This window comes from Crassostrea angulata, chromosome 6 (genome assembly GCF_025612915.1).
Source record: "Crassostrea angulata isolate pt1a10 chromosome 6, ASM2561291v2, whole genome shotgun sequence".
NCBI lineage: Eukaryota > Metazoa > Mollusca > Bivalvia > Ostreida > Ostreidae > Magallana > Magallana angulata.
This window is the reverse complement of record NC_069116.1, coordinates 24,049,439-24,065,858: the sequence shown is the minus strand read 5'-3', so window position 1 is coordinate 24,065,858 and position 16,420 is coordinate 24,049,439. Positions and strand designations below refer to the sequence as shown.

Genomic DNA, 16,420 nt, shown 5'->3' with positions numbered 1-16,420 from the left:
TAAATCTTGAATTTATTTCAGCAAAATTTTTACAGACGGTATTTTTAAAAAAACAAACAAACCACAGTTCTGCGAATATACTATAGTAATTGGTCCGTCCGTCTGCCCGTATAATCTGTGTAAAATCCTCGTCAGAAAGATGTCTTTCTTCCGCTCTCTTCTTTCTCAGCAAATCATTCTTAAAAAAAGGGAAATAAGGAAGGAAAACACGTGACCAGTCATGGCGCAGTAGGTGGTTTTCGGAGGCTCTGACTTTTTTGCCCAAAATGTACACTTCAAAAGACTGGAGCTTGAAATTCTCGCAGCGTAAATAGGTATTTTGTATGCATTATGCTCAAGAGCCTGTATTTAACCATTATCTGTTGAAATAGTAAAGATAAACAACATATAGGGACAAGGGCGATAGACATTATGGTGGTATGAACTCTTTTCACTATTCAAAACAATCAACGTCACTAGTGTTACTAGTGTATCACTGTCTAAATTTTGTCTGTGATGTCCTGTGATGTCCTGTGTTTGAATCGTGGTAATGCTTGAGTAATAAATGTTTACTCTCTGACAATATTCAACAACGAAAAATTCAGCTCGCCTGTTTCCGTTAAAATTCGAAATCACCACATCCAATATCCAGTTATCTAGTTAATGAACATGGGTGGACATAATCAAAACAAACCCCACTCGTCATCACGAGACGAATCAAGGTCCCAAACAATGTCCCAATCAAACAAACGTCAGAGGCCAAACTCTGATACAGATTCCTCTCAAAACTTGACTCAGGACCTGTCAGACCTAAGTTCCTTATTAGAAAACCTGTCAAATGACGAGGAAACCCTACAACAAGCGACAAGTATCATTCTTAAAAACTCAGCTTTCAAAAACAACATTGTTGACAGGCTTGCGGCTAGAATCGGTGATCTTGAGCAAAAGATTAATTATCTTGAAACCCGAGTAGACGACCTCGAACAATACAGTCGGAAAAACTGCTTGAAATTTTCTGGAATTCCTGAGCAACACAATGAAGATACTGACCAAGTCGTTCTAAACACTGTCAACAACTACATTTTGAAATCCACTAAAATTACCCTCGATCGATACTCGATTAGCAATTCACATCGTTTGGGACCTCCACAAGGTTCAAAGTCTCGACCTAGGGACATCATTGTGCGCTTCACAAGATATCGAGACCGTGACGCTGTTTTCAAGAATAAGAAAAACTTAAAAAGCTTCAACACAAACCCGACGAACAATTACAAAATATTCGTTAATGAGGCTCTAACAAGACGCAGGGCCCTGCTGTTTAAGAAGGCCCGTGCAACTGTCAAAACAGGCCATGCATCTTCCTGCTGGACTAATGACGGGAAAATAATTGTTAAACTTAAAAATGACAAGAAAATCACCATTCGTTCCGAAGAAGATGTAGATAAACTTTCGGCAACAGGTAAATCCCGCCATCCAAGCTATGCAGCCGCTGCAGCTTGCAACGCTGACTAGTGCGCGCTTTGTCTTTGGACAGTCTGTGTAAATATCAAACAATTATTATTATGTCTCCCTTGCTATGTCAACCAAACCAAGTTCAGAGCCAATCAGTTTGCTTGGTGTTTTTTTTTTTATATATATAAAAATTGTACAGCATTCAATCATGTTTTTCTTAGATGTTCCTACAATGCCAAACACGTGTGCTTTTGTATTTGTTGTGTATCACATGTGTGCTTACCTCTTTACTTTTTCATATAAGAGGTACATGTACGTGTTTATACAAAATACGTCTCTCTTGTACATACCTGTTTACTTGTATATGCTCAATATATTGCATGTGATCTCTATTATCTCTTGTTCATTTAATACTTTTTTCATTGCTTTTGGTACTGATGTCCTACTTTCACTTGTTTTGAGGACAAGCAATACCTTTCACCCACTTTGCGACACTTGTAAAATATTTTTTGATCTGTTTTTGTGTTATTCCATACTCTCAATATTTTTCATTATTTTGCTCTTTTTTGCTTATTCTAGTTATATTCATAACGGCAACTGTCATCAGTTTTTGGTTTATTTGGAATTAGTTCAAGAATATTATGTACATGTTTTTCACAAATTTCCTTGTTGCGGCGATAAAGTCATTAATGAATCAAAGACACTAGATAATGGGTAACAGCATTGAGCAATATCGAGCCGCAATAGGTAATTTTTACTCTACGTGTAGGCAGCTTATTCGTTCAGAAATTTTCGTTATTTTCAAATTACAACATATTTTGTCGTTTATTAATATGTTGATGAAAATGTGTGATTTTAGTAGCTTTCATAGAGTTTATGGTATCGTTTCATACATTATTTTTTCCATGTACTTTTTTGCTTTAGTTCTAATACTATCAGGTGATATTGAAACCAATCCCGGCCCTTCTTATGAAAGTGTAGTTGAAATTATTCATTTAAACGTTCGAAGTATTAGAAACAAGATAGATTCCCTTAACGCCATGGTTAGTGATTTCGACATTGCGTGTTTTACTGAAACGCATCTGGACCACAAAATTTCAGATAATGACATACTACTAGACGGTTTTGATACCATTTTTCGTAAAGATCGAAATTCTTATGGGGGTGGGGTCATTATTTATACTAGTAACAATATTCGATCTCGAAGACGTATTGATCTCGAACCAGGTAATACTGAATGTATTTGGATAGAAATTGATAATCTCACCTCGCGACTACTCTTATGCTGTGTTTACCGTCCACCGCATGCCGATTCCGCTTTTTGGAGAAACTTCTCGTGGTCTTTAGACAAAGCCAGTGAAATTTCCGACAAACTCATAGTAGTTGGTGATATAAACGTCGACCTTCTTACTATTCCTAACACACATATTTTGTACGATGTAATATCCAACACTCACTTAGTCAACAAAATCCATGAACCTACAAGAATCACGAATTCCTCACGAACACTTATTGACCCAATTTTTACAAGTGAACACATTGACGTAACTGAATCCGGAACTTTAAACGTAGAGGCGCGGCTTAGCGATCACAAGGCAACCTATGTGTGCGTTACTATGAATTACAAAATTAATCGTTCATACAAACGTAATGTCTGGCGATACAAAGATGCGGATTTTGACAAACTTAACAAACTAATTAATGACTGCGACTGGCGCAACATAATAAGCAACGCAGAAAATGTCAATATTGCAACTGAACACTTTACTTCACAATATTTAAAGCTTGTACGTGAATGTATACCAGAAAAATCGGTCACTATCCGGCCCAAGGACAAACCATGGTTTGACTCAACGCTTAGAAAAACCATTAGAATACGCAACCGGCTTCGAAACAAAGCATTAAAAACAAAGAATGAATCTGATTGGATAAATTATCGTAAACACAGAAACAAAGTTAACAACATGAAAAAACATGCACTTTGTAATTATTATGATAGTATTGACTTACAATTGTCGGACGCGAGCTCGAATAATAATAACAAATTATACTGGAAGTTAATTAAAGACGCTTTTCATGCAAAACCAACGAAAGACATACCACCGATACAGTATACGTCTGATACGGGTGGATTTAATATTGCTTTTACCGATACAGAAAAAGTTGATGTATTAAACAAATATTTTTCATCTGTTTCAAACGTTGATGACTCTTTAAGCCAACTACCTCAATTATATCACATATGTAATGACAAATTAAACAATGTAACTATTGAGGAGCAAGAAGTTATTGATATAATAAAAATACTCCCTGTTAACAAAGCCATTGGTCCCGATGCAATAAGTCACAAAATGTTAAAATCTACTTTACAATCTGTCGCCAAACCACTATGTTTGTTATTCAACAAATCTTTGACTGATAATGTGTATCCAAATGATTGGAAAATTGCTCATGTCTTACCATTGTTTAAAAAGGACGATCCTTCTGTAGCAACAAACTACAGACCTGTATCACTTTTGAGCTGTGTTAGCAAAATTATGGAAAGAATTATTTTCAAACATGTCTACAATTATTTTATTAAAAATAACCTATTTTATAAATATCAAGCTGGTTTTTTGCCTGGCCACTCAACTTTATATCAATTACTAGAAACATATCACAGTATTGTTAAAGCTATAGATGAAGGGAAATTTTGTTGCATGGTTTTTTTGGATTTGTCGAAAGCTTTTGACAGAGTGTGGCACAAAGGTCTACTTTTTAAATTACAAACATATGGTATATGTGGCAATATTCTTAATTGGTTTGAAAGCTACTTATGTAATCGTAAACAAAAAGTTATGTACAAGGACATATTATCCTCCTGTAGAGGTGTCATTGCTGGTGTACCACAGGGCTCAGTTCTTGGCCCTCTTCTATTTTTGATTTATGTTAACGATGTGTCAGAAAATATGCTTTCACTGTGTAGACTGTTCGCTGATGATAACTCTTTACAATCTTCTTCATACAATGTTGCCAATATTGAATATGTCCTGAATCATGATCTGAAAGTTCTAGAAAACTGGTCATCCACTTGGCTGTTAAAATTTAATCCATCCAAAACAAAAGCAATATTTTTTACACTCAAAACAAATTTTTACTCTCCCAAACTCCAATTCCAAAATAGTCGATTAGAATATGTTTCATCACATAAACACTTAGGATTACTTTTTTGTCAGAACCTTTGCTGGTCAGAGTATATCGATAATATTGTTAAAAATGCATACCAAAGACTTGGCTTGTTGAAGAAGCTCAAATTTAGCATAGGAAGAAATACTTTATCAAAAATGTACATGACTTTTATTCGACCTTTAATTGAATACTGCTCTGTTGTTTGGGATGGTTGTTCGTTACAAGATGTCGAAAAATTAGAAAAAGTTCAACTCTGTGCAGCAAGAATCATCACTGGCTTACCCATATTATCTTCAAGAGAGTCCCTTTATTTAGAAACAGGTTGGACGCCTCTTTCCGAGAGACGAAAATTAACAAAATTGAGCACAATGTATAAAATTCATAATAATTTGGTACCGGATTATTTAAAAGAAATTTTCCCTTCTATCAGGACTTTAGAATCGAATTACAATACACGTAATAGAGAAGACTATACTATTCCAAAATGTAGACTAGAAATATTCAAGAAATCGTTTGTTCCTGACACGATCAATAAATGGAATAGTTTAAGTTTACTTATCAGAAACAATTCCTCCTTTACAAGTTTCAAAAGCAGTATTCAATTAAACCAAATTAAACCTCCGTCCTATTTTTGCTTCGGCAAGAGACGACTTAACATCTTACACACAAAACTTAGACATAACTGTATCTTAAACTTCGACCTTTTCAGAAAAAATATTATTGAAAGCCCTAATTGCCAATGCGGATTACCAGAAGATTCTTATCATTTGTTTTTTGGTTGTAAAAATTATATCAATGCACGAAATGAATTGTTTTCAAACCTTTTGAACTTAAATCAAATTAATATTATTAATTGTCATTTACTTTTGTGGGGAGACGAATCTCTGAGTGTCAATTTAAACCAACATATTTTTTTAGCTGTTCAGAGATTTATAAGAGATTGTGGCAGATTCGTGTAACTTCAATTTTACTGCCTAAACCAAATTCAACAGAACTTTTTATACATGTACGTTTGTTCAATAACTTAACTATATTAGTAATATCCATTTCTATGTACTTTCCATTGTAAACTACTATACAGTTGTAAATTGTTATACTTGGTAAGAACCTCGTAAGTTGTAAGAACTTGTGTTCGAACCATTTGTATATGTTTATACAATAAAATATGTTCAAACCAAACCAGGAAGGAAAGAAAATTTTTTCTTAAGCGTTGTCTGGTGGGTTTTTTCGTACTGATTTGCAAATTAGTTTGGAATGAAATTAAAACTGAGTCATTACAGGTTCAACCTTATATAAGTACTATGAAAAAGCGAAAACGGTCGATACAATGAAAACACGGGCAAATTCAACGAAGTAAAGGAGTAACGGAGACACGTCACCATCTACATATTTTAAAAGTGTCAATGAATGAAATGAAATGAGGGACACATATCGATTATTAAAGTTGTATTATTTTCTTGTCCCTAAAGATTGACACTTTAACACATCAATCATTCCATGTATTAATCTTAATTAATTATTAAAATTAATAGCTCATGAAATATTCATTGAAGGGTTTTATTTTTCAATGATCATTCATAATACTGAGCGCATCTAGGCTCAAGCAAAAGCTCACTCGATGCGATGGATTGGAAAAGGGTTGATTTTAATGTTAACAATGTACGTACGTACTGCTTGGTGATAATAAAAAAAACACCAAACAATGTTACAATGATAACCAATTATATTAGCCAATATACAAAACATCTTTGTATGTTTGAAAAAAGAATAACTTAGGTTCCAAATTTTGAGCTATTGCACTAATACAAGTGTCCAATCCTCTTGTGTAATTTACACAATAAAATATGTTCAAATCAAACAAATTTTAAATATAAAATAAAAAAATATGTATTTGTAAAAAAAAAAAATTTGCTTACTAAATTAAAAAAATGTTGATTACCCTGGGGAAATATTTTTTAGTTTTGATGTATAAACTAAACATGATACACGTGAGCTAAAAACAGCCTTTTTAAAGAATGAAGCAATGGATGAGTGAGATAAAAATATGTGATGATTTGCAAATTTATTTATTTATGTGTAAAAATAATACAAATAAATTTTCAGATTGATAGAAGAGAATATATAAATCAATATAACTTTTCTCTTCAGTCAATATTTTTTGACACTCGCTAATATGACAAGAAGTTGTTCCCCTTTGTGAAGACTCTTCTTACGCGAAAGATAAAAAGTGTTTCGTCGTGACCAGCAAGAATCAAAGGACTTGAAAAATAGGAGCATCATGTCTTTTTCAACAACCCCAGATTGGGCGAGCGCTGAACATGAAACAGGGGTAAATATTGGTCTTCATATTAAAAGAACGCCACGGTTAAAAGAATGATAATCATAAAAGTTACATCGCCTTTAGCTTTTTATTCTTGAGCTTTTTATTCTTGACTCGGTTTCACCGGAGAGAAATGTTGGACATGTGCTATAACAAAAAAGTAAAGAAGAAGAATATTTGATTGATTTATAATGATATTTACCAACATATATTTCACTTTGTATTTTAGACAACGATCATGGCCGTGGAATATGACGGCGGTGTGGTTATTGGGGCAGATTCAAGAACAACAACAGGGTATGACAGTTGCATTCTATACTCTGCTCCTAGTAGGCTACCTTATCATACAATATGTATCACGATGTGTTAATGCGATACATCATACATACATGTACATTATTTTACAATACAAGTATTTTGCGTGTTTTGATTTCAGTGCTTATATAGCCAACAGAGTGACAGACAAACTGACCAAAATCACAGACAAGATCTACTGCTGTCGGTCAGGGTCAGCTGCCGATACACAGGCCGTGGCAGACATTGTCAGCTACCATCTCAACTTTCAGAAGTAAGTGCTGCTACAGTACTTCTAGTAATTAACGTTGAATCGTCAGATAGAATAAAATTTTAATTTTGATGTTTCTTATGCAAGTCATTGGTATATATTTCAAAACAGTTGTGGTGATTTTAAAATTTTAATCACATGATAAAGCTGACATAAATGCATAAAAGTATTTTGTTGCCATGTTAGTTTTGATCGATTCAATACTGCCACTGGGGTATATATACCGGTGGAGAAAGTTAAGGACAGTTGCATTCCGATCGAGGCATTCAGGTTGCACTGGCCTCTAAATGCATGAACTACACATTGTAGTAGAATGTTTGTAATAAGCAATAAAGGAAAAAAACAAAATACAATAAAATACAAAATATATTTATTCTTTGAAAGAATTTCCAAGGTATCAGTATTATTTTGCACAGATATAGTGCTGCCTTATTTCGCATGCACATCGAACATGTGTGTCGTTCATATAGTGTGCATAACTTCTGTATTTCTGTGAAAACCCTGAAGGCAGAACATCCAACAAAGTAGCTAAATGATAGTAAATCTAAGAAAAGAACATAGTTTCCATAGGTTTCAACAAAAACGCTCATTTTTAAAATCCATGCGATCATTGACAATGCTCGATCTGCCACAGTGTGTGGTTAGGGCATGTGCGATGTTATAACAATACACATGAAAACGATCTACAATTATCGAGGATTTTTTAAGTCTCTGTGCCCGGATTTCCGTCTGTCTTGTTTCATCGGATATTCCTTGCCAGTGCAGTGGTTGTCATATTACCGGTATTTTTGTTCAAAATGCGTTTCTACATGTTTTTCCATCCAAGGTAACATGATTGTTCGGGAGTACGAAATACCTGAACGCTGTGAAATATGAATAGTGCTCTTGGCCTTATATAGGGGGTGTGTAGCGATGAGTAGAACAATAGAAATCTACAACTAATATAGTGGTTGTCAGAGATAAAAGGGAAATAATGCATATTGATGAATTCATGTCAGCTTTAAGTAATATAAAGTAGTACAGTAAAACACTTACATTGAACACAGTTTTGATGATCTTAAAATTTTTCTTTAAATTTATTGGATAAAATGATTTATGTGTACAACGAATTAAAATTGCTTTTTAACGGGATCATTTTATATCTAAAAAATAAAAAAAATTATTTTTGACCTCAAAATCATGTCTAGGTCCCTTTGAAATCATCATTTACTGAGTAAGATCTACTGCTGTATATGAATTTTTTGTAATAATAAATGTATGTCTTATATGGAAAAAAAATTAATGGTAAGGAACAGCTGCTATCCATTTGATTTTGTTTTTTTATGTCTATAAATATATGGATTTAAAATGAACAAGATTGAAAGGTAGAGTGGTATTGTTCATACTGTTTTCTGCTACACAGAATGGACATGGGAGAGGAGCCTAAAGTGAAAGTAGCTGCCAATATATTCCGAGAACTCTGTTATAACAACAGGGACAACCTGTCAGCAGGGATCATTGTAGGTGGATGGGATAAAACTGAGGGAGGACAGGTAGGCAAAGATTTACTTGTACAAAATATAGCTTCTCTTGGACGTGTCTCATCGTCAGAAACGCACTGTCAGTCTCAAATATGTTTACCGACCTTGGACTAACTCATTGAACTTTTCTTGTTCACATTAATAATTTATGCCCTAACTTGATTGGCTTCTTAATATTTTTGTGGAGGAATCTCGCCAATCCTTCAACGATGGCATGTTTTCGTAACATTATTGTTGTTTTCATAACTGATAAGTAATGAAACTGAACGTAAAGAGTTTTGCTTTCTCATTGGTGGATTGAGAATCGTAAGTTTTCATCAAAAAATATGAAAAGATCTATGAGTTGGTCCTTGGTCAGTTTGCGTATGAGAGAGTGATCATGGGTTTCCAAAGAAGAGAGATTTGTATATGATTTGATGTTTTGATAAATATGTTTTTATAATATAGATATGAGTCATATCATATGACTGCCCTTTCACTCACAATAATCAGGGATTTTAGCAATTTCTAATGGAAGTTTTTGTCTCCTGTTTGTTTGTTTGCCAAAGAAGATAAATACAAGTAAAACTATAGTTTCTACATATATATCAATTATCAAGAATTCAAATAAGATAAATATCTTGTCACAGGCTGTGAGTTTTTGTGCAGTATATTGTTCTGCATTTAGTGCATCATGTTTAGAAGTACAACCCTTTTGTCTTGTGCAGTAGATGCTGTCCAGATTTGATTCTCCTCAGTTTTAAGAGAGAGTTAGTTCTCTTTGAGGCTGAAAAAAATTTAGGAAGCACCTACCAGTTAATACAGATCACTGACTAATTTATGGCAATTTATTGATTAATGCATTTTATGAGGCATCCATGGTAGCTTCAAATCTGTTTGCTGGAGAAACTTGTTTTGATCTTATGATAATTGATATTAGTTACAGAGGCGGATCCAGCAATTTGGAAAAGGGGGGGGGGTTCTATTTGATGAAAATCAATATGTGCAAAATTCATCATTTGTCAATAAACAAGGACTTTTTGAACGTTTTCAGTGCATATACAACTGTATTTGATAAACATTTATCTCATCACTATTTATTTCACATCTATTTCAACATCAGAGTGCACTGCATTATTGAGCGTTTTGCCGTTTTGGTTTAGGTAAGGAAGATTTGCATAATATCTAGCCTAAAGAAACCTAAGTTTCCAGCAATGAGAAAGTGCGTCTATGCTTGATAGAAAAGAAACACTAAGAAACAAAAAATAACTCAGACTAATTGCGACAAACTATTATAGAAATGGATATTTTGGTTAATTTTTTTATGTCGTTGATGTTTTTAAATTCTGAACTTTTTATCAATTTTGATTTCCATCTATTGTCTTCTTGAATAAAGGTCTAAATGATAGGATATGACAAAAGAATGGTATTCTGCTGAAAAGATGGTACGTGTGTAATACAATGGTAAAAGCAATTGTCGTCCCAGAGAACTTGATGTGACCACTGTAATGAGTGCGCTTACGTCATCCGGCACTAGTACAGAAGCGATTACATTTAGAAAAATTTTTAAAAGTTGTGCATTTTTATAATGGTTAACCCCTTACACGGTATATTTGTAACAGAATTTCCGATTCATGGAAACAAAACAATACGAAATTCTTTAAATAAGCAATTTTAAAAGCATTAATTTGAGATAATTACAGTATTTCTATTATAAATGGGAAAAATTGCCGTTAAATAGGCATTAAATAGGCAAAAAAATTCATATGTCCCAGAGAAAGGGGGGTTCCGACCCCTGGAACCCCCCCTCTGGATCTGCCAATGAGTTAAGTCTCATTATGCTAGCTTGAAAATGTTTTAATACTTGAAATTTTCAGTAAATTGTCTCTTGTACAATTAGTGTGTTGAGAACTTCAGTGCACCAATGTAATATTAAACGTATTCTAATTTTTATGCATACATGTATGTGGGATAGAAATATTATTAAAGATGAAAATTATAACCAATTAAGTCAAACCAACAATACGAAATTCTTTAAATAAGCAATTTTAAAAGCATTAATTTGAGATAATTACAGTATTTCTATTATAAATGGGAAAAATTGCCGTTAAATAGGCATTAAATAGGCAAAAAAATTCATATGTCCCAGAGAAAGGGGGGTTCCGACCCCCCGGAACCCCCCCTCTGGATCCGCCAATGAGTAGTCTCATTATGCTAGCTTGAAAATGTTTTAATACTTGAAATTTTCAGTAAATTGTCTCTTGTACAATTAGTGTGTTGAGAACTTCAGTGCACCAATGTAATATTAAACGTATTCTAATTTTTATGCATACATGTATGTGGGATAGAAATATTATTAAAGATGAAAATTATAACCAATTAAGTCAAACCATGCTATCTCAAACTCCATAGGACTGTGAAAACATTTCGAGATATCTGAGGTATCGAGGTATCTAGGGAAAATTCTTTTAAAGAACAAGTGTTTAGACCTTTATTGTTCGACATATCCATGTTATTCACGATATTGATGTAACTGATCACAATAACAAAACTCTGTTGTATCTTAAAACATAGATACAGGTTGTGGGGGAGGGGTGTTAGTGTCCCATGAGTGTGAGAAAGGTATTGAGCACCAGCTTTTTTAATGTTATCCAAGTTTAGGAATTCAATAATTTAGAGCAATGATGATGATAGCTGATGCTTACATGAATGGTTCATGCCAGATCTAAGGTCTAAATATAGAACACAACTTCACTGATAGGATTCAGTGGACCACATGTACTGGTGTATTATTTATGAATGAAAAACAAATTAATAAAAAAAAAACAATTAACTTTCAAAAGTCATTATCCGTAATACAATATACTTTAACAGTAATGAAGTTGTTGGATAAATGTTGTTAAAATGAATATTTTATACAACACACGGCGATAATATCACTTGTTCTAAAAATAAATGTTATAAACAATAAACAAAACCAATTTTTTGGTAGAAAATGACATAACATTTGACATAAATATTTGATCCTACAAATATGAAGACATTAAAGATTTTCTTTGATTTTCAAAACTGCAATTTTGTGTTATTTCAGATATTTCTCAGCAAATATCTGTTCACTTCTTTGGATATTATGATACATGTAATTATAAAATCTAAAAAAAAGAAATTCCTACACACATTTTGTAAAGAACTATTCAATGCATTTTATATAAGATTGATCTATATCTATGCAATACTTTGCTTATAAACTTGGGGAAAAAGTTATGCGTCTGATGCCAATAGAAGCCCCACTATAATGTTCATACTGGTAATGAAGTCTAAATGTGGAGGTGTTTTTTTTCTGTTTTGTATGAATTAATTTTCTCACATTTATAAAAACAACACAAGAGTCTGAAATTTAATATGCATTACATAAAACTGTTTGATAGTGCGTCATTATTGAACCATGATGATGCAATAGGTTTCACATCTAATCATTTTTTTCAAGGAAGTACCTGTGCATGAAATATCTCCACTTCTCCACTGGGACAGATAAAAGGCGTCTGCTCTTAAAGCATTTTTTGACAGGGTTTTCAGATATTCATTTTGATGTTGATGATTTTGCAACAAATTGAACACATTAAATGTTATTTGAAATACATTTGAGGACGCATGGTCTTTGTCATAATTCAAGGAAAGTAGCTTCATCATTTAACATCTAGGAGGTTTATATACAAAGGGCAATCTAATATATTGGGTGTGTAGGTACTATGAAATACTTTTGAGGACTTACAGACTTGAACATCATAATTCATAAAAAACAGCTATATCATTTTATAACATTCAGTAAGTTGACACACAAAGGGCAGCCTAATATACATTGTATTAGGTGTATGGTATGTAAATGCATAATTTTTTCTCAAAAAGGCATATTTTTAACATATTCATAGATTGAACATTTATAATGGTCAATTGAAAACAATATTGTCACCAGGACTTTGGTTTATATTTTTTACCAATAGCTTTTGAAAAAAAATCCTTCTTCATCCCTGACACTTTTCATCGACTTTTGTATGCATGCATACATCTACAGTTTAGAAATACTTGTTCATGGTTACTAAGAATATAGATTGTATATGATATATATACATGTACAGTATACAGGTTGGATTTAGAATTTGTGAGATGTGGCTGAAACAGAGATTGGTTCAATTACAATGGAAAGTAATTAATTAAATTACAATTACTTGCTTAAATCCTTCAATTAAATTACCATTACCATTACAAGAGTTTTCAAATTCAATTAATAAATTAATTAAATTACAATTACTTGGCAGATGTAATTAATTAAATTACAAATTACATCTAGGTCATCAAAATTTACTAAAACCATGATTTAGCTAATCAATATAAATAAGATAAACATTAAACAGCAACAACACATAAACATTAATTAAAAGAGGTATGTCCATTATGTAATAACAGTGTCTTAAGAATAGAGTCACATTAGAATATTTCTTTTTTAAGCCGCTAAAAAAACCCAAATATTGTAATGACAATATTTTTTTAAAAGACACATATTAGTAATGTCTTTTCTATAGGTAAAAGTACCCAAAATCAATACACCAAAGCAAACCCAGATACCCACAACCAATATACATATATCAGAATATATATTTTTATTGTTCACCAGGTCTATGCTATCCCATTGGGAGGTATGTTGACACGTATGCCGTTTACCACGGGGGGTTCTGGCAGCACCTATATCTATGGATACGTGGATGCCAACTTTAAGACAGGCATGACCAAAGAAGAATGCCTTAAATTTGTTGCAAATGGTAAGTTTGGATATCCCCAATTAACAAGCAATGTTCTATGTTTTATGTTTATTGGTTCATTAGCAGACAATCAATGGTCTAATTAAGAAAATAAACAGACCATGAACTAAAACGGAAACATTAAATCTTAAGGATGACGTTTACTCAGAATGAAAAAAAAATCCACTGATGATAATGAAAAACCATCTATTGTGTGTTATAAACCTTTGCTCATATTGTTATTTTTCACTTTCAGAAAAGTAGGTCAATGACCTACTTTTTGAGTTAATGGCCATTGAATATTTATTGAAAAATCAAGAAAAATCCCATAAAATTTTACACTACGATTGAGATTTTCTTAATTTTAAAAATATTACAAATAATTAAACACTTTAAAAAATAAGATACAATTTATGAATGGCAGTGGCACTAAATAAGTACACAACATTAAGATTTCGGCATCAATTTTAAAAAAAAATTCAGTTCGAATTTCCTCTAACAGTTTTCAAATCCCTACCCATTTTTGATTCAATTTTACAAAAAATTGAATGATGATAATACAAAAACATTTATGATATTGAACTACTTATATTGACCTTATTCTGTTGCCATAAAATTTATATGAGGTCAATGATCAAAATTTTGAGATATGATGTCTTTTATCGTTTTTGGGCATTTTTCGATATTTTTATTATTCGTGCCATAAGATTATTTTAATGATTAAGTGAGGTAAAACCAACAGAAAATATGCAAAATTACGTAGACTTAAATATAAAATTTTAATTTCTAATATTAGACTACTGCCAAAAAACTTTTAGCAAAAAACAAAATCTGCAAAATTTAGTCCGAATTTCCTCTGTTTGGCTAAAAGTCAATTTCTGTTTGAGCATAATTCCATAATAAAGTAAAAATATTGAATGTTTTGTCAATAATAATTCATTTCATAAACATTTTTTGTGTTTAGAACAAATTTTACTCATTACATTGAACTTTTTAACAATCGGAATTTGAGAACTCAAACCCTGAGTAAATAACACCCTTAATAAAAAAAAATTTGTGAACTATATTAAAAAAAAATTAAATATTTATAATTATAGACTATACGAATCAATTCACAAATATAATTAGCTTGGAATCAATGCGAAACAATTTGCAGTGTAATAGAAAATGATACTGCAGAAGATGACCAAATATTTATGCAGCTCAAATATTAACATACAGAAACTATATATGAGCTTGTTCCTTTGGATGCAAATATTTGATTTCCGGGTGAGCTGTTTATTCCGGGCTGTTGAAGCATCCTTGGTGACCTTGTTTAGCTGTGGGAGACGGTGCTAAGTTTCTGTCAATACATTCTCTAGGTGTCGGCCTTGCCATCAGCAGAGATGGGTCCAGTGGTGGAGTCGTCCGTTTGGCCGCCATTAACAAAGATGGCGTCGAGAGATTTGTGCTGACTGGTAACCAAGTACCCACGTTCTATGAGGATTATTAAGGACAATGACAGATCTCTACCAGCCTCTCTTGACTTCGTGCAAATTAGTGCTCTCATCTTCGTCCCTCCATTTCATTTGTATATATGTAATAAATGACAATGACATTTGATGACACGTCTTTGATTGTATTTTATTACTGACCACCTGTGGCTTTGAAGCCTTTGGTTTGTTAGCAGAAGATCAGTGTCCAATTCTTCCGCATTGGAAAGCTTATGCATGTGAAAATTTACTCTTAGTCATTTCTGGTCAGGCCATGGGAAATAACAATGGGAACCCTCCAATAAACAAACACTATTAAAAAACACGAAAGAAAGGAGAAAAATATATTGATAATAATTGAAAAAACCCCTGTTTTTAAACACAATAGAGTGCTTTCTTTGCCAATTCATTAGTAAAGCAAGCATTGCAAAAACGTGGGTTCGATAAAAAATATCTGTAATGATAGCTACCTTCACAGTCGATACAAATCGCCAAAGAAAGCATTTTAATGTTTAAATTTACACCTGCCTCTGAATCATTCAACCATCCATAAAAAGTGAGTAAAAATACCTAGACATTTATTATTGTCATCAAATTACACTCATGACTGAATTTATTTGAAGGTTACCATGGTAACTACAATTGAAGTCGGATCGTGCAAGTCCGTTGAGTTTAAATTTGCGCAGTTTTCTCTGATTAGATTAGCAATTCAAAACGCAATACATTTCATCTGCATGTAAGAACCGGAAAATAATAATAAAAAAGAACTGGAAAATAATTGTAAAAAAAAATACTCTACCAACCCAGGAACGTAAAACAATGCATTTTAAGGTATCCTTATTGAGCATAAGGTTCATGAACTTCAAACATTATTCTAAAAAAAAGTTAGGACCTGGCACCAAATTAATGACAGCTGTACACAGTCAATCAGGGATTAGAGAGGTTAAAATACATGCACTTTTTTTAAAAATAATAATTTATATGCAGGTGGATTATTCTACACATAACTGACCTAATTCATAAGATTATGAACCACTTAGTCTTTAGTTATTCTCTAGCTATTTTTGGCATAAAGTACCCGTGCTATCCCCACTTTTGTAAGTTTCTTTTTCGTATATTCAGCACAAGTTGCCTCAAGATTTATACAAACCTAGAATATTAAACGATTA

The 16,420-nt window shown here is 32.6% G+C and overlaps 2 protein-coding genes across 2 annotated transcripts; both read left to right on the top strand.

The window, feature by feature from the left end:
• The first annotated feature begins 229 nt into the window (after positions 1 to 229).
• Positions 230 to 2,459, top strand: LOC128186562 (uncharacterized). Its single transcript, XM_052856380.1, has one exon. The coding sequence runs from the start codon at positions 643 to 645 to the stop codon at positions 1,489 to 1,491; it is 849 nt and encodes a 282-aa protein (XP_052712340.1). The 5' UTR covers positions 230 to 642; the 3' UTR covers positions 1,492 to 2,459.
• Positions 2,460 to 6,772: 4,313 nt separating this feature from the next.
• On the top strand, positions 6,773 to 15,381 carry LOC128190294 (proteasome subunit beta type-6-like). The gene is made up of 6 exons (XM_052862310.1): positions 6,773 to 6,928; positions 7,149 to 7,216; positions 7,356 to 7,487; positions 8,887 to 9,016; positions 13,656 to 13,800; positions 15,141 to 15,381. Exons 1-6 carry the CDS (start codon positions 6,878 to 6,880, stop codon positions 15,269 to 15,271), a joined length of 657 nt encoding a protein of 218 aa, XP_052718270.1. The 5' UTR covers positions 6,773 to 6,877; the 3' UTR covers positions 15,272 to 15,381.
• The last annotated feature ends 1,039 nt before the right edge of the window (positions 15,382 to 16,420 follow it).